The sequence below is a fragment of the Hemitrygon akajei genome, chromosome 2 (assembly GCF_048418815.1).
Source record: "Hemitrygon akajei chromosome 2, sHemAka1.3, whole genome shotgun sequence".
NCBI lineage: Eukaryota > Metazoa > Chordata > Chondrichthyes > Myliobatiformes > Dasyatidae > Hemitrygon > Hemitrygon akajei.
The window spans coordinates 91,213,754-91,240,545 of NC_133125.1; the positions used below are offsets into that span (position 1 = coordinate 91,213,754).

At 37.9% G+C, this 26,792-nt stretch overlaps 1 protein-coding gene across 3 annotated transcripts in view; it reads left to right on the plus strand.

Annotated features, from left to right (window-relative positions):
* The window catches only part of spopla (speckle type BTB/POZ protein like a), a 191,177-nt gene extending 165,814 nt beyond the window's left edge, over positions 1–25,363 (plus strand). For 2 of the 3 annotated variants that reach the window (XM_073025791.1, XM_073025796.1), the window contains 9 exons: positions 2,511–2,632; positions 10,051–10,202; positions 15,748–15,875; positions 19,868–20,045; positions 20,137–20,192; positions 20,420–20,542; positions 21,388–21,530; positions 21,632–21,685; positions 23,312–25,363. In XM_073025791.1, the coding sequence (XP_072881892.1) occupies positions 2,511–2,632; positions 10,051–10,202; positions 15,748–15,875; positions 19,868–20,045; positions 20,137–20,192; positions 20,420–20,542; positions 21,388–21,530; positions 21,632–21,685; positions 23,312–23,456 (1,101 nt within the window). In that variant the 3' untranslated portion in view covers positions 23,457–25,363. The remainder of the gene's footprint in view (positions 1–2,510; positions 2,633–10,050; positions 10,203–15,747; positions 15,876–19,867; positions 20,046–20,136; positions 20,193–20,419; positions 20,543–21,387; positions 21,531–21,631; positions 21,686–23,311) is intronic. The other variant, XM_073025802.1, reaches the window with a different exon arrangement.
* The last annotated feature ends 1,429 nt before the right edge of the window (positions 25,364–26,792 follow it).

The window sequence follows — 26,792 nt, forward strand, 5'->3', positions numbered from 1 at the left end:
CCGAGCAATACAGCACTCCTCATCAGCCTACTTGCTACTCCTCCATGCAATACAGCGCTCCTCATCAGCCTACCATCCTCCCCTCCAAGCAATACAGTGATCACCTCCCCTATCTTACATCAAAAACTGAGAATGGACTCAACCAAATAAACCCGGTCCTGCTGTGCAGTGCCATGCTGGACTGAGACCTCTAACGAGATTGCTAACGAAGCTGCTCAGTCACTGCCCACTACTGCGAGCATTGGCATCGCACGTCATGAGAAATTCAGAAACTGTAGTTACACGGGAGGTTGGTGTGGCCACACCTGGTATATTGTGTAGGGTTTCAGTCTCCTTTCATTAAAGCAAACTGATATTCTTGCACAGAGTGTAGTGAAGATTTACTAGACTGCTTTCAGTGATTGTGAGCTTGCCATTGAATAGACAAAGGAGTATTCTCCAGACTTAAGATCTCATTAAAGCGTAAGACCCAACAGACTGCATGTAAGGAGGATGTTTCCCCAGGCTGAGGAGTCGCCATCACAGAATGAGCGGTAGGAAATTTAATGATTAGGCTGAGAAGTATCTTAACACAGAAGAGAGTTGAAATTTTATACCCTAAAGTGCAGAGGGAGCATGGGAACAAAGGCTTTGACAAAAGGGAACACAGTAAACATCATCTCGGTCCCATACCAAACTACTGGGGTTTCTAAGTGGTTGGAGAGTGGATTATCAAAATGTTACTGAGGACAGTACGGAAAATGTTGTTGATGTATAAGGTCATGTTGATCTTGATATTGAGGAGCAGAGAGGATTTTACGGACCAAATGGTTCATGTCTCCTGTTTTTTTTTTATGTTGAATGTAACTTGGAGGATTGCATTACTTAAAGAGTGTGACTATAGGAATAAGTGACTAATGAATGTTTGAAGTGCATTTTTTCCCTTTCAATGTATATCACTTAATTCTTTGGCTGTTTGGCCTTTGACCTGAGCTACTTCTAGGATCTTCTGTTATCATTTGGGGTTTGCTGTTGCCATATCCCACCGTAGTAAGTTGTGGGAATTGCCCAAATTTGTTTGTCCAGAGTCCAGTAAATCTTCCACTAATCTGGAGGCAGTTCTAAGGACAGTAAATTTCCTTTCCCAAAGGGTGTTGACGAGCCAAGTAGCTGAAGCTGATATTCTTATTTCTAACTGCTGTGTATTGATATTGTTATACATAATAGAAATATACAGTCACCAGAGTGCAGTACACAAAAGCATGGCAAAAGCTGTAAGGACTTGCTCAAACAAGTTATAACTTCCAAGGGAAGAACAGATGTGCATTATAGTTGCCCAAACAAGAGAAAATCTGCAGATGCTGGAAATCCGAGCCACACACACAAAATGCTGGAGGAACTCAGCAGGGCAGGCAGCATCTAAGATAACATTCAGGCCGAAAAGTCAACTGTACTTTTTTCCATAGGCTGCCTGGCCTGCTGAGTTCCTCCAGCATTTGGGTGTGTTGCTCTGATTCTGTGCCACCTGTGTACTTGGCACTGGCTTGCTGACCAGCCAGATCTACAATTATTATAAGACATAAATTGCAAAGAAATATAATCAATGTTTTTAGATTTTGTCTAGTTTTGAGAAGATTAAGCTATGAAATAAAAGGATATTCTTTGTTCAAGTTCCAATGTCTGGGATCCACAAATGCTGATTTCATTGTCTTCAGATGCTGCCCATTTATCTGTAACTAAGCTTCCTTTGATAGTGTGACACCTCAAAGAATTGCAAATTCATTGTCTGCTATGTGTAAAATTGCTACATCGAAAGCTTACTTTAGTAGTCATACATACATGGAACAACTTGTTATCCTGATATGCACTAGAAAATGCAAAATGTTACTTTCAGCAATATTTTTTAAACAAGAAGCACAGTGAAGTGTTTTTGGATGATACAAAACTTGACATTTTTTAATGAACGGTTCATTGACTGTGAGACACTGGGATACGTGTAAGATAGAGTGAAAAACTTTTTAGGTTCTGACCAAATTCAACATATCGCATGTGTAGCCGCTATGTTGTATAGTGCTGTACAAATTTTTTTTCAATATTCATTTTATGGAATGATGGGTGGTTGCAAAGCCCAGCATATTTTTCTTTTGAAGAAGATGATGTGAGCTTTGAAGATATTACCACAGTGTTGTAAGATAGAGGAATCGAGCATTTGGACCAGTAATGATGAGGGAAGAGCAATCCTTGCAAGTTTCCCCTTTGTTGTTTTGCTGACTATGATGTCCTTCTATGACTTCTTGACCAAAGCTTAATAACTCCTTTTGTTTACTCCTGTTCAACATCATAGGAAGTTTTACTTACATATTTGTGTGTGTGTGTGAGGAGAGAGAACTATGCTTGCTGGAAAGCTAACAAATCATGTGAAATGTCTTGATTCCACTTGTGAATGAGATTATCACCGTTCAATGCTTGGCAATCTAAACCATTTTATTTTTATTGTTGCTTTCAAATGCTTTCTTTTGATTAATATTTAGGTAAAAGTGGTGAAGTTCTCCTACATGTGGACCATCAATAACTTTAGCTTTTGTCGAGAGGAAATGGGTGAAGTGTTAAAGAGCTCAACTTTCTCATCCGGCCCAAATGATAAAATGAAATGGTAAGTTTTATTTCTATCTATTGAAACAGTATAAAACACATGTACTCTGGTCATCTTATCAAAGAAAACTATATGAATGGAATATAGGTAATAATTCAATAGAGCTGACTAAATTTACATTTGACTGTGTACTCTGAGCAGATGTAATCTGGACACCTAGTAATGGCTTCAAAGACTCCATTATTTGAAAGCTATATATACTTCTGGCAGCAAGTAAAATTATTTGTAAATCACTGTAAAGTAGCTGATTTTATTTCTCAACACTCTCCAGATATGATTACAAATATTGTGTTTAACTGTATGCAAATTTAATGTGCTGTTTTGGGTAGAAAGGATAGTGTTGAAAAATCCTGATGTGTAGTATTTGTGATTGGTTCTGTTCTCACTTTGGAGAGCAGATTGACCTACTCCTGACTGCCACCTCATCTTATTTATTTGGGATCCATAATAATATGCATTTGATATGCAATTCTCTCTCCTCCACCTGTTCTTTTATGTGTAATACATGGTCGGCTTGCAACAAAACTTTTTTTTGCTTTCAATGAATTTTGGTGAGTGATGATTCATTGTGTATTTGGTGATAACAGCTTTTTAGGATAGAAAAATACATAGCATTCAACTGCTTCAAATTTGGGCTATTTTGTAAGCTGCAGCCAAATCAGTTGCTTTTTTTCTGGATATGGCCATATAGCAGGAGGTAATTTTGGGAATGATTATACTGTAGGCAGTGAGAAGAGTTTATTGGCTCTCAATGCTTTTAAGGTTCAAGATCCATTTATTATCAAAGTATGTGTGTAATATACAACTCCAAGATGCGTCTTCTCTAGACAGCCATGAAACAAAGAAAACCATGGAAGCCATTCAGAAGAAAAACATCAAACATCAAACCCCCATGCACAAAAAAGAGAAATCCTGCAAACAACAAGAACATCATTTAAAGTAAAATTGAATAGGTATATGGACAGAAAAGGATTGGAGAGTTATGGGCTGAGTGCAGGTCGGTGGGACTAGGTGAGAGTAAGCATTCGGCATAGACTAGAAGGGCTGAGATGGCCTGTTTCCGTGCTGTAATTGTTATATGGTTATATCAAAGCCCCTCACTGCATGCGCAAAGAAACAACAAACGTTTTTAAGATTATCCAGATGAATTCCTATGATTTTCTTAGTTCAGTCAATCTTTAACAAGTTCTAATTCACTGACTTCACCAGGATGAGTGCTTGAGAAATATTTTATACAAAATAATTAAAAAAAAAATTTTCAAACTGTAAGAATCAAAGCTTGATGTTTTAATAGTTCTTAGAAAATGTAAGTAACCAACATACAACTAATAGATGTTTATTTTTATTTTCCCAAACATACTCTTGTTGCATGAACAAAATCACCAGAGAGAGTTACTGGTAGATACAAAGCAGCTTCTTTATTCACCAAAACGAGGTACAGCAGGCATCATGCAGAAATTTTTTTGGTGAAAATGTCTGCTAGCCCAACGTGGGGCTCAATATTTATTTGCTAAACGCAAAGGACAATTCCATATTTACAAAGTGTAGCCAATGCTTTTGAAGCTACATACAAACTTTTCACTTTCTGACTCGCATCTATCCCACAGGCAACCAGCAGCGTCTGGACTGGGATCCACAGCTTTTAGGAAATGCATTGTTCCAAATTAAATCCACAATACATTATCAAGGAACAGAAGACCGGTAGCCAAAGCCATTTGCTAAATGTAAATGACCTAAACCCAAAATTCACTCTTAACACTTAAAGTGTAGAATTTGTGGCTTTGCATGTTGAAAATTATACCTACATAAACTCGCTGTTTATGCATAAATTTATGTCTAGCTTAGTCATTGTTATAATATATACAGAACATTGTATGAGGTCATTTCTTTAATTCTTTTACAACACACCTAGAAGAAGATGGCGCTGGTGAGACACAGCGATGCTTTGCAGGCATTTAACCAAAGTACTAACAATTCTACTAAATATGCTTTGTCAGGACTGATCATTGCAATCTGCAGCCTGTAATTTCCCGTTGGGAGGTGTGCTTTTGAGCCATCTGTACAACCTGGTGTTTTGTGCGATTTTTGTGCACAGGGAGGGTTAATGCTTTGGGTCAAAACATTGCATTAAGAAGACCGCCAGTATGTAGAATCAAGTGGGAGGGGTGGGACTCGGGCAGGTAAGTAATTGGTAGAATTGAAACTGGGGGAGGGGAGTAGAAGGGGAGGGAGGAGTGTTGAGACAAAGGCGAGTCGGTGATAGGTGGAAATATAAATGAAAAAGAGTAGTCAGATGGAGCCAAATGGGAGCCGGAAGGGGTAAAGGTAGAGATTGGTTGATAGGTTATAGGTAGAACCAGATAAGAGAAGGATGATAGATAGATAGGGCCAGGTTGTTAGGGGTGGTGGGTGGTGGTGGGGAAAGAACCAAGGGGGAATAAACACAGATAGGTTGGGGTGTGGATTATAGGCAGATGGTAGGCAAATTACTCAGTTCCTTTAAAGCAAAAAATCAGAATTTAAGCCACGGTGTTAAGATGCCATCATTCTTTAAATTGTTTTGATAAGATGTAATCCAACTTGTGTTTTGATGATCTGATGATGGTGACGGTAGATGGTTTCAAAATACTCTCTTGAAATTTCAAAATTACTGGTGGTAGTGAATGAATAGGTAACTGGTTCTATTTTGATTTGGATGAACTTGAAGGAGACTTTATTGCTTATTGCATTGCTCCTTTTGTTATGTTGTATGGAGGATGTGCAATCAATGTTTAAAAAAAATACTGTAAACAATTTTGTAAATACATACTCCAGGTCTACTGTACCAGGAATAGAGTGAATGATGGTCATTGGATAAATAATTCTCCAGTGTGACTTTCTTGAAATCAAGTTTAATGTCATCTCACTGTACATATATAGAACCAAATCAAACAAAGTTCCTCCAGACCACACTGCACCTGCACAATATGTATCATCCACAGCACATAAACCAAAATATTAGACTGTAAATAAGTTAATAAAATGTAATTTGAAATGCATGTAGTAAAACGCAGCTCAGGTAAACTACAGCAAACAGCTTGCTGCCCTAGTGACGAGACCTCTGTGGTGGCAGGTTATTCATTAGTCTCATAGCTTTAGGGGAAAAAGCTGTTACCCTGTCTGGCAGTCATAGTCCTGATGCTTCTGTACCTCCTTTCTGACAGTAGTGGGTCAAAGAGGTTGTGAGATACAAAGCTTTGGGCCTTTCCTCTCCAACGCTCCCAGTAAATGTCACAAATAGGGGGGTGGAGAGACCCTGATGATCCTCTCAGCGGTTTTCCCTGTCCTCTTTAGGATCTTGAGGTCTGATGCTTTGCAGCACACAATGATGCAGTCAGACAGGACACTTTCAATGGTATTTTTGTAGATAGTTGTTAGAATGTGTGCAGGGAAACTTGCACATCTCAATCTCTTCAAAGTGTAGAGGCTGCTGTACCTTCCTGACTATTAAAGAGGTAATACCGGCCCAGGTTAGCTTGTCCATTATGTGTACACCAAAGAACTTCGTGGTTTTCACTCTCTCCATGGTAGAGCCATTAACATGCAGTGGAGACTGGTTGACCTGTGCCTTCCTGAAGTCCAGAATCAACTCTCGTCTTGACCATGTTGAGACTCGGGTTGTCATTCTTGCACCATTTGACAAGCCTCTCTACTTTCTCTCTGTATACCAACTTATTGCTGATGAGGCCAACCACTGAGGTACCATCAGTGAACCTGGTGATGCAGTTTGAGCTGAATCTGGCAGAATAGTCATGTGTCAGCAGCGGGCTAAGTACGCAGCCCTGGAGGGCACAAACGCTCAGTTGCTCCCAACCCAAACTAACTGGAGTCTTTCTGTAAAGAAGTCCAAGACGCAGTTACAGAGAGGGGTGTTGAGTCCCAATGAAGACAGTTTACCATGAGCCTTTGCGAGATGATCATGTTAAACACCGAGCTGAAGTCAATGAACAACATCCTGATGTACGAGGCATCATTTCTTAGGTGGGACAGGATGGAATAAAGGGCTGAGGCTTTGGCATCATCAGTGAATCTGTTTGTGCAGTAGGCAAACTGAGAAGGGTCCAATGTAGCTGGAAGGTGGGATTTTATACGATTCATTACCAGCCACTCAAAACACTTCATGTTTGTTGAAGTCAGTGCCACTGGATAGTAATCATTTAAGCCAGTTACCATTGTTCTCAGGCATTGGATTGATGCTGGCTGCCTTGAAGTCTGCAGGGACGGGGGACTGTTTCAGAGAGGTGTTAATCTGTTAGTGAGCTGCATAGTCCCTCAGCACCTGACCAGGTATGTTGTTTGGCAGCTACCTGCTCCTCAGGAAGAGAAGAGGCTTTCCTCAAACTCACATTTAATTGATTCAAATCATACATAAAAAGCATTCAGCCTATCAGGAAGGGAGGCACCGCAGACGTCGATGAAGTAGGGTGTACTTGTAACTGGTGGCAAAGTAGACAGACCATAACGTGTGCTGCATGTCCCTGGTGTCACAGGGGAGCACGGCTCCTGTTGATCTTAGAGTTGTCCTCTTCCCTGATCTCTTAGCAGTTCCACTGGTAACCCTGTCACCGGGCTCATATGAAAACTCTGCAAGCAGCCACGTGACTCAGAGGTGAGAAGGCCACCTTTCATAAACAATATGCATCTAAGGGTGATAGGATTTAGGGTTCAACCAAACAGGAACGTCATGATGTTCTAATTAAAGAAACCTCGACTTAAGCGATTGCTGTGTAAATACAGCCCATACACAATTATCAATCAGCAAGAAATAACAGATCGTACGCCGCATAAAATTATAAGGAAATTATATTTACCAAATTCAGCTTTATTAAAAGAAAGAAAAAGAGCTCATTACAGTTAAAGCAGTCTAAATGTGCACATGACCATTGGAGCTGGTCTCTTCCAAAGCTGGGTACAACCGTTACTCGCAGTGCTGAACCCATGGTCTGCGTGAAAGCAGCAGCCACAGTCCGAACTTCCCTTGAAATCTCTCTCGAGCAAACTAGCTCTCTCTCTGAAGTATTGGCCCTCCTCCTTGGAGCTATTCATCTGCACAAAGCACTTCTTGCATTGAGGACTCTGCCTCCCACAGTATTCTGCAGCATTTTCTCTCTGTCCCGCTCTGCAGCTCCCACCAAAAAGACACCAAAGCAGACTACTGTCTGCCACAAATCTCTCTCCACCCCGCTCTCTGGAACCATCTCCAGATCGCACCATCCTGATTGACTGACACAACATTCCTAAGTTGAACAAAAGGGCAACAGAATAATATTCTACTAGCAGGGCACATTGCTTTTGCAGAAAATTGCTAAAATGAAATCCCTGCTGCATAATAATAGAGATTGGAACCATTGAGGCGAGTGACTTTGAGGTTGCAGATTGCGCCATAAAACTCCTGCAGCGCAGCGCTTCCCCAGCAATAGCATGGGTGGGAGGGACAGTAAACAGCAATAATCACAATTGCAGTCAACTCCCTCAGTAAGTGGAAAGGCCTGTATTTCATTAAAAATTCTGTGGTGAGCAGTGGGCCATTACTACCTAGGCGTTCACATTTCATTTCTTATTGAGGTAGACACAGACCTCTTCCATGGGTCTTGCTAGAGTTCACCACATTTCTGTATGCCTGAAAAGAGATTAGGCGTCCTAACTGAATGGCTGAGTCTGGAATGGTGTCTTGAAGTCATGTTTCCAGATTGATTGTTGTATTGCAGCTCTTGTGCAAACAAATTGTGTGTCTGCATGCCTTTGCCCTGCTGTTGAAATTATTGCTATGGCCAAGTTAATTCAGCTTTTGGCTAGAACAATGGAGGACTTGGACACCATCAAAAACAAATGACAGCTTAGAGTTGGCTGTTACATATTGGCTTAATTATCTGATGTTCTAAAATAATTGTTGTTGAGGTCGTAATGTAGCTGACATGGGATATATTAGCATGAGAATTGTGGGGGGAGAAAAGAGCTGGATTAGTGAGCCAAGTCCTGGGCTTGTGATGGAGGAATGGCCAAAGATGATTCAATTGAGGATAATTCTGAGTTATTCTGCACCACGTCCTGACACCAGAAATAAACAATGATATCCATTTTCCTTTGTCAAGTATATCTTTAGACCTGTATGGGCATCTCTTTTATTTGGGACACTTGATGTCGCTCTTACATTGAATGCTACTTTGATGCAAGAGGGTACTGTTCTCTACTGTTGTTCTGCTCTTGTTTCCATGTCTGAATCAATGAAAGTAATTGCCATGGAACAGTAACACAGCATGTGGGGGTAGTGGCATCCGTCGGTCTCAAGAGACCATGGATCTGCGCCTGGAGTTTCCAGGGTGCAGGCCTGGGCAGGGTTGTATGGGAGACCGGCAGTTGCCCAAGCTGCAGGCCTTCCCCTCTCCACGCCACCGATTTTGTCCAAGGGAAGGGCACTAGGACCCATGCAGCTTGGCACCGGTGACGTCGCAGAGCAATGTATTGTTAAGTGCTTTGCTCAAGGACACAAACACGCTGCCTCAGCTGAGACTCGAACCAGTGACCTTCAGGTTACTAGTCTGATGCCTTGCCCACTAGGCCACGCGCCAACACTAACAGCTCATTGTCAATTAGTTGGTGTTATATTTATTGATAAGAGTCTGATGATGCCGAGACTTGATTTGATCTGTTTCTTGTAAATTAAATTTGCCTAGCAGTTTTCCACATTGAAGGATAGCTGCGATTGAAAGCTTAGCTAAAGGAGCAGCCAGTATTTAACACTCCCACCTGGATTATTGCAGGGTACAAATTTTCCTTTAATGTATTTAATTGTAACCTCAAGCCTCTGAGTTCATCCAGGGAAGATGGACATTGAGATTGAGACATTGGGAGGATGCTACTTACTGCCCGATATAGCAGTAATAGTTCTGTATTACTATACAGAGACCATATGTGACAAGCTATTGACAGTTTTTAAGGTGCTGAAGATGCTATGCAAATAGTTGTTGTCCTAAAAGATTTGATTTTGGAACTGATTGATTAACTTCTTTAATGGTAGATTGTCACTTCTGATATCCTTCCTCCTGCCATGGTTCAAGGTAGTCCCTTGATGAACAACACACTGCTGTGGCCAAAATCAAGGCCTGATTTATAGCTATGGGAATAATCATGTTCCTAGAAGTTCTGCATAGCAGAAATATTAAATGGACTGTTAACTATTTACTCACAATGACAGGTTTCTGTCTCTTACAGGTTTTAGGTGTTCAGTTCTGGAAAGCAAGGTCCTTATACACAGAGCTTGGAATATTTTAACGAATATATGAATACTAACAATTATTCTTAAAGATCTGTGTTATACTTAATAAGGAAAGTACTTAATTGTTTCTGTTAACTGATACTTTTCAATGCATATGTTCCAGGTGCCTCAGAGTAAACCCAAAGGGTTTAGATGAAGAAAGCAAAGACTACCTTTCCTTATATTTGCTTTTAGTTAGTTGTCCAAAAAGTGAAGTTCGAGCAAAATTTAAATTTTCTTTATTGAATGCAAAAAGAGAAGAAACAAAAGCTATGGGTAAGTGCTTGCACGAATGTTACACTAATTTTTATTTGAAGATCATTTCCAGTGATTGTTTTTGCCTTATTGGAGGTTGGAATTTAAACATTCATGGGCAAGGACATTCCTCCTCTTAGGTAATCAGAATGTCATGAGCTCAGTTCCCATTATGGACACCTGAACAGTAAGAACTTTAGAACTGAAACTTTCCTTCACTGTTGAAACAACTATATTTCATTACTGATAACTGTCCTCAGTGTGGCCACAAAATGTATCAAAACATTATTTGAATTGGAAAACATTTTCCATTATTGCTTCTGACATATAATCCTCAACATCTCAACAGCTGGTTGGCTTTATTATTATGTACAGTTGCCATTGTTTCCCTCCTTTATTACGATACTTGAATTGTGAAGATTGACATATCAATTGTCAATTTATATTTAGTACCAATTTCAACAATTTACCAACTATTGGTGATAATTTGTGGGAATACATTGTTACTTATATATTCCTAAACTGGCGTGCATTCTGAGTTTAGCCCAGTTTTTTTGAAAGCTTGAAACTTCAACTCTATTGAGCTAACGGCAATGAATCATTTGAATTTATACAAGTCTTTTAATGTGGAGTAATGTATCAGCAAACAGAACTGTAAGCAGAGTGAAATATTTCCTCCTTTTTCACGTTCTTCCCTGATTTTATTTTTAAATGAATAAATTTGCATTATAACATTGCTTTTATAACATCAGGATACCTCAGAGCTTCAATGCAAGGAAATCTAGCAGTCCTTTAGTAATGCAGTTGACAAACTGTGGCAAGGTACATATACGAGGAAATCTGCAGATGCTGGAAATTCAAACAGCGCACACAAAATGCTGGGGGAAGGGTCCTAACGAAGGGTCTCGGCCCAAAACGTCGACAGTGCTTCTCCTTATAGATGCTGCCTGACCTGCTGTGTTCCATCAGCTTTTTGTGTGTATTTGCAAGGTACATATAAGGCTTACATGAGGTACATAACAAACATGGAGAATTAAGTGCAGAAGATAACACAATGGTTTGCATCATTTCTTTGAGATCTGTTTTCATCTGAGGGTAGGAATGAATTAAATGTCAGCTTATACAACAATTATAACAGTCATTCATAGCATGGGTTTTCAAGCATGTATGAGGTCATGGATCCCTGTCTTATCTAAGAACAAAGTTGAAAGACCTCAGTCTGAATGTTATGTAACACAACATAGCTGCTTTTGAACCTTGTCTGATTACTGTGTACAATTCAGCATTATTGTCAGGGCAATGAACTTGCTTTACAGTATTATCAAATGTTTGTATGTGTGCTGAATTCTGACAGTCAATGGTCCCAGGAAATCTTTTCAATTGAGAAGTGGTTTTACTCTAATTTCTCAACTACACTTCAGAAATGCTGATAACCCTCCTTTGATTTGCTCTACTATCTTTCTATAGCCTTCATAATTATATAGCCCTCTAGTATGAATCTATTTTTTTAGCTCAACTTTGCTTTTTTTTGTTTTAGGATCCTGTATTTTAGTACTAGCTAGTTTTTATGGTTCAGTTCTTTTGACTGGAACTTCCTGCTGGTGCTTCCTAATATTTTAATGACTTATTCCTGATATTTCTTCAGATTAAGACACAAGCATCATCATTGTAGAAATAGTGCTTAATAATCCAGATTCAAGGAATGACTCTCTAACTCTATACATTGCTAGAGACCTGCTGGTTATTCTCTTTGTGTGCTTTAACGCAAATAATTTAACAGTATAAGAACATTTTATTGCCTTGTTCATCGTTTATTTTCCATCAAATACTGAATGAATCTTCTGTGCATTAGCTGGTCACAATTATTTGTTTTGGTCATTTTCTGTTTCTCAGTAAAAATATGGTAACAATTTTGGAATGACTAGAATTTAACAGCCATGTGATTCCCAAAAAAGCCGTAACATTAATATTCAGTCCATCGTCTGCACCTCCTAGGTATTGTCACTAGGATTCAAGAGCCTACCTCTTGCTGGTTCATAATCAACACATGCTGGACCTGGCAATCGGGTTCCCCTATGTTGCAGAAATAAGATTTAAGAATCAGGTTTAATTTCATTGGCATATGTGGTGAAATTTATTGTTTTGCAGTAGCAGTACATAGTAATAAAAACAACAAATTACAATAAGAAGGATTTGTAAAAAAATAACTAAGTTGTGCAAAAAGTGAGGAAAACATATTGAGGGTTCATGGGTTCATCGTGCATTCAGAAATTATATGATGCACCATGAGGCAGGAATTGTCAGTGAGAGTAATCTAAAGGCTCTCTCAGTAATGGTAAAGCAGAACATGGTATAAATCAGAGGATTAGAGGTATGTGTCACAATGATAATGTTGTATAATGATCATGGGGGACTTTAATCTACCTATAGACTGGGCAAACAATGAGCGGTAATATACAGAGGATGAATTTGTGGTGTGTAAACAAGAGTTTCCTACACCTTTATGTGAGGAATCAACTTAAACAGCTTTAGCTAGATTTAGTAAAAGCTAATTAATATAGCCTGCAACCTTATGGCATGAACATCAATTTCTCTAACTTCAAGATAATGCCCTATTCCTCTGTCTACACCTGGTATACAACCTGTGGATGGCGTAAGCATTCATCTTTTTCAATTCCTGCATCGACTAACTATTCACTCCTACCTTTGCTTATTTTGTTTTAATTTCTCATTCTATTATCTAACCTCAAGCCACATCTTTAGCAGCCAAATGGCCTCCTTCCTCTATTTCTTATATGCTCCTAAGTTTGCATATTTTCAAGCACAGTCTTTGTGAAAGTGGTGCCCAATCTCACTTCTATAGGTGAGCCCCACGGGTACAGTGCTTGGTGGCTGATGCTGCAGGTTACATTGCAAGCAGTAGCCATCTGCTGCTGCTGCTGCTACAGTGGATCCTCTAATTGTTGTCACTCCAGGTCAGCTTTCTTCCATGGTGGTGTCAGAGTGAGTGTATGTTGCAACAATCATTGGCTTGTCGTGTCACTCATCAGTCCATCAATTTAAACAATTTAATAAGAATGTGTAACTCCCGTGCTTGAGAATTGACAATAACACTATAGGGCACTGTTCTCTTTAATTTCACAGGTTGATGGTGTTCAGTATTCTGTCTCTTTGCTGGTATCCTTGTTTTCCCTCTCAGTCAAAGCAGCCTCTGTTCAGAGCTACCAAACTGATGGCTCAAAATTGCTGGAAAACATTTTCCACTGTACCTGCATTTCCCTCTAAGAGTTGGTGGCCTTCTCCAGCTTTAAAATATTTTAAGAATTTTTACATGTTACTCTTTAAAAGTTTAAATTTATTTGAACAGCTTTTAGGTCGTCCTTAATGATCAAAAGCATTTCAAATCCAGTTTCAAATGTTTTGTGATGGCAGTTAAGTGTCAAGGTTATCAGGTATTTCAATCGTTAGTCTTCAGGATCCTTGCCTAAAGTCTTTCTACAGAAAATACTCTTGGATTTGATCTCATGTATAAAGTCTCAGCTTGACTGGCCATTCATCCAGAATATGTTAGTGCAGGCAGACAGTGTGGATGGTGAATCCAAGGCAATTCTGCACAGTGGGAATGTGCTAGATTCCAGTTCTGTCCAGTACTCAGACCAGAATACATACAAAGAGCTTTTAACTTAAGCCATCCACCATCATATCAAACGTTACAAAGTAGTGCAGAGCTCATTGTTCTGAGCACTAGTGTCAAGAGCAGTAAATATAGTGGATTCCTGGTAATTTGGCCATCAGTTAATCAGAGTACCTGCTTATTTGAGGTAACTGCTAAAGAACAAAACTACCGTAGATGTCGGATTATAAGCCGCTACTTTTTTCCCACATTTTGAACAGCTTTGAACACTGCGGCCTTTACTGCGGTGCGGCTAATGCATGATTTTTTTTCATGCCGCCAAAAACATTTTGCCTCGTAACAGTAGACCAATAAAATTGATGAGTAGTTCACAGAGGTCCAATGAAATTGTACGATAAATCAAGCGCACTTTCACAATTAAATTATTGTAAATCAGTCATTTGTACTCACCCTCATCAACATGGAAAACACTCGAAGAAAAGCATTGTGCTGCCTTTATAGCAGTTATTTAGTTTATAATATTTTTGCTTAGTAATTCATTTGTTAGTAATTTCTAGTTAAAGTTAGAAGTGTTTTAACTATATTTGTTTTCTGTACTACATCGCGGGATGCTATGACGTCACACCCGGTTTCGCCGCGTCTTGTGGGAAATACTGGTTTGCGATAAACGGGAAGGTGGGGGCGAGCGGCATTAGATCTGAGCGAACGCTGCTTTTAAGTTAAAGGCGATCAATAACTTTTCCTGGTAGGCTGCAGTATATATATTTTTTACCAGTCGTTAGGAGATATTGGAATGTTGTTCAGTAAAAAAGTATACGCAACGTAATTTGTGTTACCGATACGTATGTATATTTAAAAGTAGCCGCGTTACAGGCACGGTTCGAAAAAAAGCATTTGCAATATGTATTTGTTTATGTTACCATATGGATTTAATTAAAAGTTTAAAAATCCTCACGTGTAATATCTTTCTGTGTAAATATCTCATATTACAACGTGGGACACCTGCGGCCGAAAATCCGGTGCGGCCTAAAATCCGGTGCGGCTTGTACAAGTACAAAATTGATTTTCTTTCTAAAATTAGAGCCAGCGGCTTTTAATCAGGTGCGCTCTGTAGTGCGAAATCTACGGTAATTGAGAAAATAGCTGGGATTCCCTGCTCACTGTGGTTTCAAACATTCAGGCTCAGAGATTCAGGAAACAGTTGAGAATGAAATTAAAACAATTTCACTTCTTTGGCAATTTAGGAACTACAAAGAAGTTGAAGGTATTGACATCTTGAATGTTACAGTGAAATGAAGATTTGGAGGGTGCAATCATTAAAACCATTGTATGAAGGAAGTCCATTCAGTTTTGTTCTGCTTTTGCTCATTTATGCTCTGTCAATAGAACACAGCAGCATATGTACACTGGATGAATTCCTCTGTTGAAAACCATTAGGGACTAGTACACAGTGTTGCTTTTAAGTTCTGTATTTAATTTAAATATATCATTTGTTACTCATTTAAAATGAGTTTGTGTTTTTATACCCTTTTAACTATTTCCATGAAACTTTGGGCTAAAATGAACTGTTTCCGATGTTTTTCCCATTAATTGGAATCCACTACATTGTAGTGTCATGTAATCTTTTCTTGAGAGCTGTATTCAGTGTTAATTCTATCAATTATAAAGAGAGCACATATTATAATTATGATTAAACTAATCTGTCTTAAGAATTAGACCAACACAACATGTCATAGGTCTATTTTTCGTAGAATGAATGAAATTGAATTTTCTCTGTACAAAAGGAGATAAGATTTCCTCTTCATTATTTTCATTAAAAATAGCTTTTGTCAGAAATAATGAAATTCTGATACTTGTCTAATATAGTCATATGATTGCTGCATATATGTACTTGTTTTATTAAATACCCCTTTCTCAATTTATTTCTAATAGAAAGTCAAAGGGCATATCGATTTGTCCAAGGCAAGGACTGGGGTTTCAAAAAGTTTATCCGTAGAGACTTCCTTCTCGATGAAGCGAATGGTCTTCTTCCAGATGATAAACTTACACTGTTTTGTGAAGTAGGTGAATGTTTTAAATCACAAATGGTTGGGTAAATGTATTTTAATGTAGTGTTTATTTTAATGTATCAGTTTTATTTAAGACATCCACTCCAAGTTTACTTGACCATTGTAAGTCTTGAACTTGTTCAATTTTTGCCTTCTGCCTTGTCCACTCAGAAGTTGTAAGGCCTAAGTGGAAATTTTTGACATCATTCCTGCCAAATGATAGTACATAATACTTTGTTAATTCACTCTCCTATTGTTCACAAACGCTGATGGTTCAGTATCTCGCTCACAATGATCTATTTCCTGTACTCATTTTAAGCTAAGCAGGACGCAGGTTCTCTGTGCTCACCAGGCCTTGTTTCTCTTGTTCCTGTTAAAAATACTAAGGCTCTGTACTTGCATTCCTGTTGAACATACAGAATGCTTTACTGTGATTGGTGTATTACTAAAAATAATTTCCAGTCATCCAGGAAATCTACCTGTCCAGTGTACAATGGTCATGAAGTTGCTGGATTATTGGGATTTTACTTTATTTCTTTAGCAATATCTATCGTCATTCAAAGTTCATTTCTTGCAGGTTTTTCTTGTTCTCCTTTTCTCCTGTTTGTTTTGAGACTTCCCATTTTAATATGAAAAATTTAAACCTCATTCAACTTGCAGTGCACTAACTTTAGAATTTATTGTTTTGTGAAATTAGTAGTTGTTACTTATAAAATAAAAGGGAAATCACTTGTGAAGGTAATCCTCAAAATTTCACTTAATCTGTTTAACTGGCTTTGTGGATGGCAATCTGAAATGAAAACTCTTGACACTTGGGTTCCAAATGCGCACACTCTTCTGAATACATTTATCCTCCTTCAACTAGTTCTAGATTTGAATTATAGGCTAGTTTTAGTGTCAAACTAGTATTGTGTTCACTAGTTTCTATATACTTAATGTGAACTTCCAAGCGCCCTTCAGAAAGTATTTATTTAGTCAATAGCTTACTTCTATGAGCTAGCTTAATGCATACTTAAAATGTTACATATTTACATGAGCAGACATGGTGAGATAACATATCTACAGATAAAGTGAAATTGTTTGAACACAGTTGTCATCTTTAGTGTGTTGAACCTCTATGCTGCGAAGATTAGAATTATAATAAAGATAGATTGTCAGGTTATTACTGAAACAGCTGACTGATTAGCAGGTTTCAAGATTGACAGATCATTGCATCATTTCAATTTTATTCCGGTATTTACAGTTTATGTGAGAAACTTTATTGTCAAGTTGTTTAATAATGTCATGTTACTTTGCAAAAAGAATCATTGAAATGTGGTATATGGAAGTATTTACAGTGACTCTAATGTATCTTATTTTCCCTTGGTCAGAAGTTTAATATATGATACATATTTGCTATAAATATAATTTGGCTGATAAAGATTACAAGAAGTGTCAGGAGATTGGCTAAATGTCATCTGTTGCTATTTTTTAGATGATTGTAACTTTTTAGAGGAAAGGAATTTTAATTTTACTAATGTACATTTCTGGATGTATTGTGATCCATGAAGTTAAAGTCATCATTACACTGTTAAAAATCATGGTGCGCATAGACATTTCCATCTAGGTTCTAGTTTTTGAATATTTATTTGTTTTATAAATCTCTTAAATCCTACTGCATTCTTTTAACTAACAATCTAGTTATTCGTTCAGATGGCTGTTAAACAATATGACAGTGGTAAAACCATTCAGCTGGTAAACAAGATCAAGTGAAGCACATTATTGTTAATAATAACAGTTAATGCATTCTTTTCCCAATTAAATTTTTTTTTTAAATGTGGAAAAATATGCAACTCAGTTGTCATTGGGAGAAACCAACCTTATTGTGTTACTTTTACATAATAGTTACTTTATTGAAGGAGGGCTATTCAGCTTATCACGTTCCTACCAGCTCCATCAGAATCACTCAATAATTCCACCAATCGCCAGCCACCCCCAATCCCTTGGCTTCTTCTCTGAATCCTGGTGAATGTTTGATCACTATGTATGTGTTTAAGTTCCCTTTTGAAGGCCACAGTGTGCCTACATCACACCTGCAAACAGTGTATTTCATATCCCAGTTACACAATATGCTTTTTTTTAAAAAGAAAAAGATTTTTCTTCATGTCAGTCTTAATTCTGTTATTTCACACCTGTGACAACTGATCCTTGACACAATTTACCAAAGAGAAGAGCTTCCTGTAATTCATTCTCTTCAAATGCTCATTATCTTGTATACTTCTGTCAAATCTCCCCTCAACCTTCTCAAACAAAGTAATCCCAACCCCTCTAATCTATCCATCCATCAATCATCCCTCATCCCTGCAGCCATATGGAGAACACTGAACATAAAACACTTTAGCACTGTACAGGCCTTTTGGCCCACAATGTTGTGCTGCCTGTTTAACCTACTCAAGATTAATCTAACCCTTCCCTCTTACGTAGCCCTCCTGTTTTTCTATCATGGTGTGCCTATTTAAGATTTTCTTAAATGCCCCTAACATACTTGCCTTCACCACCACCCTTGGTAGGGTGTTTCACACATTTGAACTCTTTTTAAAAAAAGCTTCCCTGACATCCATTCCCCGCCCCCCAATACTTTCCTCCAATCATTTTAAGAATATGTTGCCTGTTATTAGTCATTTCCACAACACTACCTCATGGCTCTTGAATTCAATCCCTGACTAATGAAGGCCAACATACCATACACCTTCTTAACAACCCTATCAATTTGTGCAGCAACTTTAAGGAATCTATTGATGAGGACTCCAAAATTGCTCTGTTCTTCCACACTGCAAAGAATCATATTCAAACTTCAAATTCAGCTTTTCAAAGTGAAACAATTCACACTTCTCTGGGTTGAACTCCATCTGCCACTTAGCCCAGCTCTGTATCCTGTCAATGTTCCATTATAACCTATCACAACCTTCTACAGATTCTGCAGGTCCACCAACCTTCGTGTCATTGAAAACTTACACAGCTTTCCAATTCCTCATCCTAGTCTTTTATAAAAATCATGAGGAGCAGGGATCCCAGAACAGATCCCTGTGGAACAGCACTGGTCACAGACCTTCAAGCAGAATATGCTTCATTTCCAACTAACCTCTGCTTCTATGAACAAGCCAATTCTGAATCAACACAGCCATGATTCCCTGGATCCTATGCTTCCTGACTCTCTAAGTGATCCTACCAGCTGGAACTTTATCAAGCGACCTACTGCTCTACCTTCATCATAGTACTTTATCACATCCTCAAAGCATTTGATCAGGCTCATGAGGCATGTCTTTGTCCCTGAAGAAAGCTATGCTGACTATCCCTAATCAGAAAATGTTTCTCCAAGTTCTCAAATCTTTACCTCTAAATCTTCTCCAATAATTTGCCCACCACTGAAGTAAGACTCAACAGGGTATAATTCTCAGTATTATTCCTACTCCCTTGCTTAAACAAAAGGAATAACACTCCAATTATCTGGCACTTCTCCTATGGCCAGTAAGGATGCAAAGATTAGCACCAAGGGCACAGAAATATTTCCACACCTCCCATTGTAACCTGGGGTATATCCCATCTAGCTCTCGGGACTTATCGACCCTAATGTTTTCTTAAATCTTAAGTGAACTTCTTTCTTCCACTTGACAAGGTGTTCCACATCTCCTGTCAACCATGATTCCTTTATCCTACCATACTTCCCTCGGCTCGATGAAACAGACCTATCTGGAACCCCGTGCAAATGCTCCTTAAACAATGTCCGTCTTTCCATTGTTCATTTCCCTGAGTGTTTTGGTTGCTGTCTCCAACACCCAAATGTTTTGCCACCTAGATCGTAAGACATTTAAGGCTGTTGTTGTCCTAAATATAATCTGAAAGGCAAATAAGTAATTCCCTAGCAAGCTATTTATTAATATTTATTTCAGCTGAATTAATTACAATTTTTTTTAAACCTAATGTTTATTGGTTTTGAAACTTGTGTTCTTTCTGCTCTGGTTTAGGTGAGTGTAGTTCAAGATTCTGTTAATATATCCGGCCAATCAAATATGAATACATTAAAAGTTCCAGAATGTCGTCTAGCAGATGATTTGGGGAATCTATTGGAAAGTTCTAGATTCACAGATTGCTCCCTTTATGTAGGAGGGCAAGAATTTAAAGCTCACAAATCAATTTTAGCAGGTAGGTAAGCTTGGATGTCAAGTTACGTGTATTTTATTAGCAAAAAGAAATCCTGATTTTTTTAATACTCTTTTTCCTTTCCATTTGACAGCTCGTTCTCCTGTTTTTAATGCTATGTTTGAACATGAAATGAAAGAAAGTAAGAGGGTAAGAATTCTATGTACTTGTTATTTTCAAGTTTAAGTCCTGATCATGAAATTGGTTTTGCAGTTTGATTCTAGTTTTGACGATAATGTGACTAAGTGTATCTTCATAAAAATAATTACTGTAGGAGAAATGCAATTGCTACATTGATGGAATATTAATGAAGCTATTTAGTTTTAAACTCTGTTCATGTATACTCATTTATTTTTCTTTTCAATTTTTCCCAACAGAATAGAGTAGAAATTAATGATGTAGATCCAGAAGTTTTTAAAGAAATGATGAGATTTATCTACACAGGAAAAGCACCAAATCTTGATAAAATGGCTGACAACCTGTTAGCAGCTGCAGACAAAGTAAGTAATGAGTATTCTGAAGCAGGTGTCCAGAAAATGTAGATATAATGTGCATCTCAAGTCATCTAGATGCCTGGAAGTACTTAATGACAATGACAAATAAATGTCATGCAAGAATATTTTTGAAGGCAAATGACTGTTGTTTTGCATATGACAAATTGCCATAGCAAATGAGATTGGATTATCTAGATCTTAAAGTGTTAGGATTAGAAATTTCACTATAAATATTGTACAGTTTGAGCTCATCAGATACCATAAAATATTCAATGTTCTTTTGAATGTAGAAGCATGCCTTGGTTGAATGATCTAACGCCCATCATGTTCAAGTGTACATCATTCCCTCAAATTGCTCAGACATGTTGCTAATGATTAGCTCCCCCCCCTCGTTTCCTCGCAGTGCACATACTCTCCAAATTTCCCCATCAGCATTCTCCCATTACCGTACATTCCTCACGATGTTGTATTACCCCTAAAATATCACTTGAAGCACTTTGGATTGTACCAAAGCATATGAGGTGATCCATTTGGCACTTCCGTGCCCAACTGTTGGGAATTTGAGCCATAAAATAAGTAGCTAAAATAATCTTTGAAATTGGTAAGATATTGTTTTTTTGTAGTGTGTTTTTTGTGAATTTAAAGTTCTGGTTTGTATATTGATGTTTTATTGCATTCTTAGAAAGATTTTTTGAAAGGGACTTATTTGAGCTGCTTCGGAAAAATGGAAGCTGCTATCAGAAGTGATGGTCATTTTGATCTAGATTAAATCTTCGGTTAGTAAATTGCATTTCTAGTTGTCATTTCCCATCATGGTCGGGTAATGGATTTTTTTCTCTATCTCCTTACAGTATGCACTAGATCGACTAAAGGTCATGTGTGAAGAAACTTTGTGTAGTAACCTCTCAGTTGAAAATGTTGCAGAAATTCTCATTCTTGCAGATTTGCACAGCGCAGAGCAACTGAAAGCACAAGCAATAGACTTCATTAACAGGCAAGTGTCATTGCTTTCTGTCTTGTGTTATCTAGATTGCCAAATATTTATCTTAAATGTCTGATGTTATTTATTCTTTTCCTTACGGTTTTTCCTAATAGGTGCAGTGTTCTCCGACAACTTGGGTGTAAGGATGGGAAAAACTGGAGTAACAAGTCAGTAATGTGATGGAATATTTAATTTTGGGTTTATCACTGTGCATCATTTGTGACTTTTTTTGCACCAAAGTAGTCCATTTTTGATTTTGGACCTTTTTATCCATTTTTGATTTAACATAGAAGAGCACCTACAATGTAGTCAAGAAAACATTCCACAAAAAGCTATCCAAAGAATAAAATGAAACTTGAAAGGTTTGCCATCTCAGACTAGAAAGTTTTAAAACATTTTGTGAAATACTGTGAAGAAATTTTTATGGGCTTTATCTATTTCACCAATGCCTTTTTATGATTTGCTTGTGAATTTGGTAATAGATACTTTCAATCAGGTCTCTCTAATGTAACAATTTGTTCTTATCTGAAAATTGTTAACAATCAAAGTTGCTGGTAAGGTAGTGAGAGTCAACTTGTAAATATCTCTTGAATTTAAAGACATTCTTAAAAGCTTGAAGATTTGCATAGCACAGAGCAACTGAAATTCTTTTAAAGTCCTTTTGTAAATTGAGAGAAGTACAGGTCTTACAAAAACAAAATACAATATCCCTATTGTGAAATGGCCCTTTTAAGCTATATTCCATTTCCTGACAGCATATGAGAGTGCAATGGTCTAAATCGGAGCTTCCCAACCTGGGGTCCACAGACCCTCCAGTTAATGGTAGGGGGCTATGGCAAAAAAAAGGTTGAGTACCCCTGGCCTAAATAGTGTGAAGTTGGGTAAAGTACAACTGTCAGTTTGTTCATTTGTTTTTTTAAATTCAGCATTTAAGAGGAAGAGCTGAATTTCAGTTAGAGTAGAGGGAAGTCAAAAGGTGGAATGGAAGAGAGCACAAAGTGGTACAGCAAAGGGGTGAGGAATAAAATGAGTGAGTAAGAAGGGAAAACTAAAAAGTAAAGATTTGCAAAGCAAAATAATCTTTCCCCATCAGCAGCAAGTTGGATCAGTCCAGTGAAACCTGATTTTATCCTCCAGGGAAGATCAGATTCAGGTTTGTTACTACTGATGTATGTCATGAAATGTATTGTTTTGCGATAGCAGTACAGTGCAAGTTTTAAAAAAAAACTAAGTTATAAAATGGTGAAAATAATAATAATGTGGTAGTGTTTGTGGGTTCATGTACTGTTCAGAGATCTGCTGGTGGAGGAGAAGAAGCTGTTCTTCAAACATTAAGTGCGGGTCTTCAGGCCCATGTACCTTCTCCCCGATGATAGTAACATGAAGAGGGCATGTCCTGCCTGGATGGTGTGGGTCTTTAATGATGGATGTTGACTTCTTGAGCCACCATCTCCTGAAGATAACATTGATGCTAAGGAGGGTTGTGCCCATGATGGAACTGGCTGAGTCTGCAAACCACTTCAACCTATTGAGATCCTGTGCAATGGAAGTTCCATATCAGGCTGTGATGCAACTAGTCAGAATGCTCTTCACTGTAGATTCAATAGGAATTTGCAAGAGTTCCTAATATGCAGTAATTTGGTAAAGAAAGCTTCATTGTCTAAAGCAAATCCCTCATTAATAAAACATTATTCTCCAGATCTTTAAACAACAGTTATTAATAATTGTGCTCATTATTTACAAATACTGTGCTGATTTTCTGATAGCTTTTTACCAATTTTTCTCAATTACAGCCATGCCACTGACGTAATGGAGACAGAAGGCTGGAAATCGATGATCCACTCCCACCCTCATTTAGTTGCAGAGGCCTTCCGAGCACTAGCAACGGCACAGTGCCCTACTTTTGGTATTCCACGCAAACGATTAAAACAGTCGTAATTGTGCTAGAGGACTTTAGGTACTGATCTTGCTACTGACTTTGTGTAGAGGTATTTCTACCTTGCACCCACCCATGCAGGATGAAGACTTCGTCAGTTGCATACACAGGACACAACCTGAACTTTAACCGTCTTTTAATTGCTCTGCTGAAGGATGTGTTCAAGTATGGTCTTCAGCTTTAAATTAGTTTACATGCTTTTCTCTCAGCCACTTAAACAGCCTTAAATATTTTTCATCCTTCTAGTTCAGTTTAAATATTTTTTATGTTTCCTTATTTTTTAAATTAATGTGTGCCTTGTCAAAAGACTAGGCTATGCAGAATTGCATCAGAAACCAAAATGCAGAACCATCCATTGAATAGTTGAAAAAGGCAAACGTACCCTCTAACACTTTTCTAAGTGTTTGCTCTTTCACATGAAAGTATAATTAATAATTAACTTCCCTGCAAATTTGTCTATTAACCTTAATTAGCCAACAATTGGAGCAGTTAGCTATAACCACTCACCTTTCAATATTAGCTTTCAATTGTGATTTTCCTCAATACACATTTGCATTATGGATACTGTTAAAATTCTGCATGACAGCCTGAAAGGGATGTACCATTCAATAGCACATGTCCTTATTGGGCCAGTGGTATATGAAGTACGTGGTTGGTTTGTGAACCACCATTTTCTTTTCAGTGTTTGTAAACTTTGTTTACAGTTTGGAATTTCTACTGTACAGATTTTTTTTGAAGATTAAATTCACAATTTTGGCAGAAATGTTAAAGACCTTTGTTACAATTGTGTGAAAATGGTTTGTAATGTTCAGCAACCTTCTAGAACTTGAGATTGCAACATAACTGAAGTAGAAACACTATAATTTGTGATACTGATGTACCAAAACATTGGAATGATTCAATTAAATATATTTAACTTGAATAACAAAAGAGCATTTCTGAAGACTATCCCTTTAAAATTCCCAAAACAATGTTAAGACACTGAAGATCACCTGATCAAATTAATTTTTCCAGAATATGTTTACGATATTTCTATCCCTTTAACTTCACAAGAATTTTCTGTTCACCTTACTTTCCTTGAGGTGCTGATTCTTTTGGATCTAGATCCATGGGTGCTGGCCGCCCACCACCATCCAGTATCTCACCCAAGTGGCTGTTGCTCAAGTGTGACTTTCATATGGCTATTTTAACCACTGGGGGACAGTCAAGCATATTGCAGTACTCACCCAACATGCAGCTTGGATGGCAATCAGAAGTGAGAACCCTGGATAATTTCCCATTTTACCCAAGTGGGTTTATAGCCCACTAGAGCAGCTCTGCTGCTAGTTCAGCTAAACCATCTAGCTCAGCACAGCTTAGCATTTGAAACAGATCTTCCTGGTACATGTGGCTCAGTGACTCACTGGATAAACTTACTGAGCCACTGAGGAGAATTCCATTTTTAGATTGAACAGGTATTGTAATCAAGTCATTTGTCTGAGACACTGCTAAAGTAACACTGTAAATTTTGTAGAAAACTCCACATTTCAGAACAATGATTTTTGCAATGCCTCAAATTGACGTTACATGGCAATTGATTTGCTTATGTTTTGCTATTTTATTTATTATGCATCAATATATTTCATAAAAAAAGACTTGTGTTAGGTTAAAGAAACTTTGTAAAACTTTATAAATGCAATTGAATGCACTAATTTGTATCAGCTGTAGGCTAATTTGTTCATTCTGTAGGCTATTGTTTCGTGAAAATCATTTTTTGTTAGAGTGCTCAAATATTTTTTAAAAATTGGAAGTTCAAGAAGCCAATGGGTTTAATTTGTCAATGTATCTGTTTACTGTCATATCACAAATTCAAAGTATGGTTGCATGAACTACACACCATGAAAATTTGAATAAAACATCTTAAAAATGAGTATTGAAATGCTTGTTCAAAAATAATGCTTAGTACTTCTACCGAGGAGTTTGAATATGAATAGTTTCTTTTAATTTTATTTATTTGTGAATTGATTATTTTAGCCTGGGCAGTACCATCTTGTATAATTTTATTCATTTAATCATTTCCTCTTCCCAAAATTAGGGAAGATAAGAATATGGATTAGCCTTTGGTCGACAGTGAAATGTCATAGAAAGAAGTCATCTCTGTCTTTTTCTTTTGAATTTCTTTTGTCCTTTTTATATTATAATTTCTCTGCTTCTGATTTAGTTTCTTATTCATAGTCCAAATAGGATATGCTCTGTGTGATTGAGAAGAGGGGTGACAAACACCTTTGAGCATATTTCAGTGTCATTTGAAACGGGATCCTTTGTTTTAAAAGTGGGCAGTTTGAAAAGAGTAGACTTGTTGAACTTAAAAACCAGATTTCACTTACCTAATTAGGTTTTGCTTAATAATGAGAAGAACAGGAGTAGACAGTTTTCCCATTGAATATTTAGTGAGATGGCTGATACATAGTCTAATTTCATATTTATTTATCTTAATATCCTGTAATGCTTTTGGTTAATAATAACCTATTATTCTAGATATATAAGCCAAGTTGTGGATAATGATGCAGAAGAGTTCCAAATTTCTGTCAGCGTCCAGATGTAGAAGTATCTCCCAACCATTACATAGTACAGTACTGGCCTTTCAGCCCATGATGTTGTGCTGGCTTTATAACCCCTCCTACATAGCCCACTATTTTACTATCATTATTTTGCCTATCTAAGAGTTTCTGAAATGTCCCCAAAGTATCTGCTTCTACCACTATCCCTGGCAGAGTGTGCCATGCATGCACCATTCTGTAAAGAATTAACTCTTGACATCCTTCCCCCCCCCACCCACCCCAATACTTACCTCCAATCATAAGACATAGGAGCAGAATTAGGTCACATGGCATATCGAATCTTCTCCATTATTCCATCATGGCTAATTTATTATCCTTCTCACCCCATTCTTCTGCCTTTTCCCCATAACTTTTCATGCCCTGACTAACCAAGAAACTATCAACCTCTGCTTTAAATGTACTTAATGACTTAGCCTTCATAGCCGTCTGTGGCAATGATCCACCATCCTCTGGCTGAAGAAATTCCTTCTCATTTTTGGCCCACTGTTCTGAGGCTATGCCCTCTAGTCCTAGACTCGCCCACTATGGGGAAACATCTTCTTCACATCCAGTCTGTCCAGGCATTTCGATATTCAATAGGTTTCAATGAGATCCAATTTCCCCCCCCCCACCATTCTTCTAAACTCCAGTGAGTACAGGCTCAAAGCCATTAAACCTCATGAACCTCCTTTGAACTATCTCCAATGTCAGCACATCCTTAGATGAAGAGCCCAGAACAGCTCACAAGTGTCTGACCAA